Here is a 1,041-nt window from a genome sequence, read left to right as displayed (position 1 = left end):
TGACCACAGCTGAGGATGACGTCATGTTGCTGTTTGTCGGTTGGAGGCCAGGAGGGAAGAGATAAACTGTTTTATTCTGAAAGGTTCTTCTGGATKTTTCCCATACACAGTGGAAGCCATCAGAACTGATTTATTGTCAAACCATTTGGTGACTGCCAGCTCTGGCCTCCTCCGGACAACCGTCACAGATGCTCCTCTCCCTTCTTTTCGTAACTGCTTGTCTCCTGGTAGCTGACATGCCTTTGGTACTCGGTTCTTCATTATTGTTCCAGTTGCTGGAAGACCCTTTGCAAGCAAAGCATCCATGAGATCGATAGTTGTGAAATATCGATCAAAGAATACACAAGTTCCTGTAGGAACAGATTCAACCAGTCGCAAAACTGCTGAAGCTCCAACTCCCAACCGTGGGCCCCTGAATGTATTTTRCCCTTGGTACACCTCAAAATCCAACACCAAGCCATTTGGAGAGGCAAGGACAAAGACTTTTAGGCCAGTAGGATTTGGCTTGCCAGGGACATATTGCCTGACTGGACAGCGRCCTGTGAAAGGGATGATTTGCTCATCAATGCAGACCTTGTTATACCTTGGAAGGCTGAGACAGCCTTGCTTCACACGGTCAAGCAATGGTCTGGCTCTCCAAAGAATGTCTGACTCCTTTGTTTCTTCTCCTACATTCAGATCATCAACAATCTTGAGTGAGCTTCTCAGCTTGTAGAACCTYTCCCTTGTCATTTTCTTGCTAATAACTGGCACTTCAGTTTTTTTGGCCCAAAACATTTTCACTCTGGGATAGCCAAGGCAGGCCATGTGTACTGATATACCAAAGAAAATCTTGATTTCTTGGGCAGTAGTATTTAGTGACACTCCTGTAGTTTGCAGCTGTCTTTGGTTTGTAAAAGCTGCCAAATCTTCAAAGATTTTGTCATCAATGTACTGCGAAAAGTATTGTATTGGACTCCAGTGTTCTCGGATTTTAGGGTCATCTTGATAGACAGGAAGCCCAGGTAGCACAGGTGTGTATCTATTTAGATGGTTGAAAAA

The 1,041-nt window shown here is 44.6% G+C and overlaps 1 protein-coding gene across 1 annotated transcript; it reads right to left on the bottom strand.

Annotated features, from left to right (window-relative positions):
- LOC106534747 (piggyBac transposable element-derived protein 3-like) lies at window positions 1-1,041 on the bottom strand. Its single transcript, XM_014031481.1, has one exon. It carries the CDS (start codon window positions 805-807, stop codon window positions 22-24), a length of 786 nt encoding a protein of 261 aa, XP_013886935.1. The 5' UTR covers window positions 808-1,041; the 3' UTR covers window positions 1-21.

Source organism: Austrofundulus limnaeus, unplaced genomic scaffold (genome assembly GCF_001266775.1).
Source record: "Austrofundulus limnaeus strain Quisiro unplaced genomic scaffold, Austrofundulus_limnaeus-1.0 Scaffold1260, whole genome shotgun sequence".
Lineage (NCBI taxonomy): Eukaryota > Metazoa > Chordata > Actinopteri > Cyprinodontiformes > Rivulidae > Austrofundulus > Austrofundulus limnaeus.
Note: the sequence above shows the minus strand (reverse complement) of the source record. Positions and strands in the feature narration are given on the sequence as shown.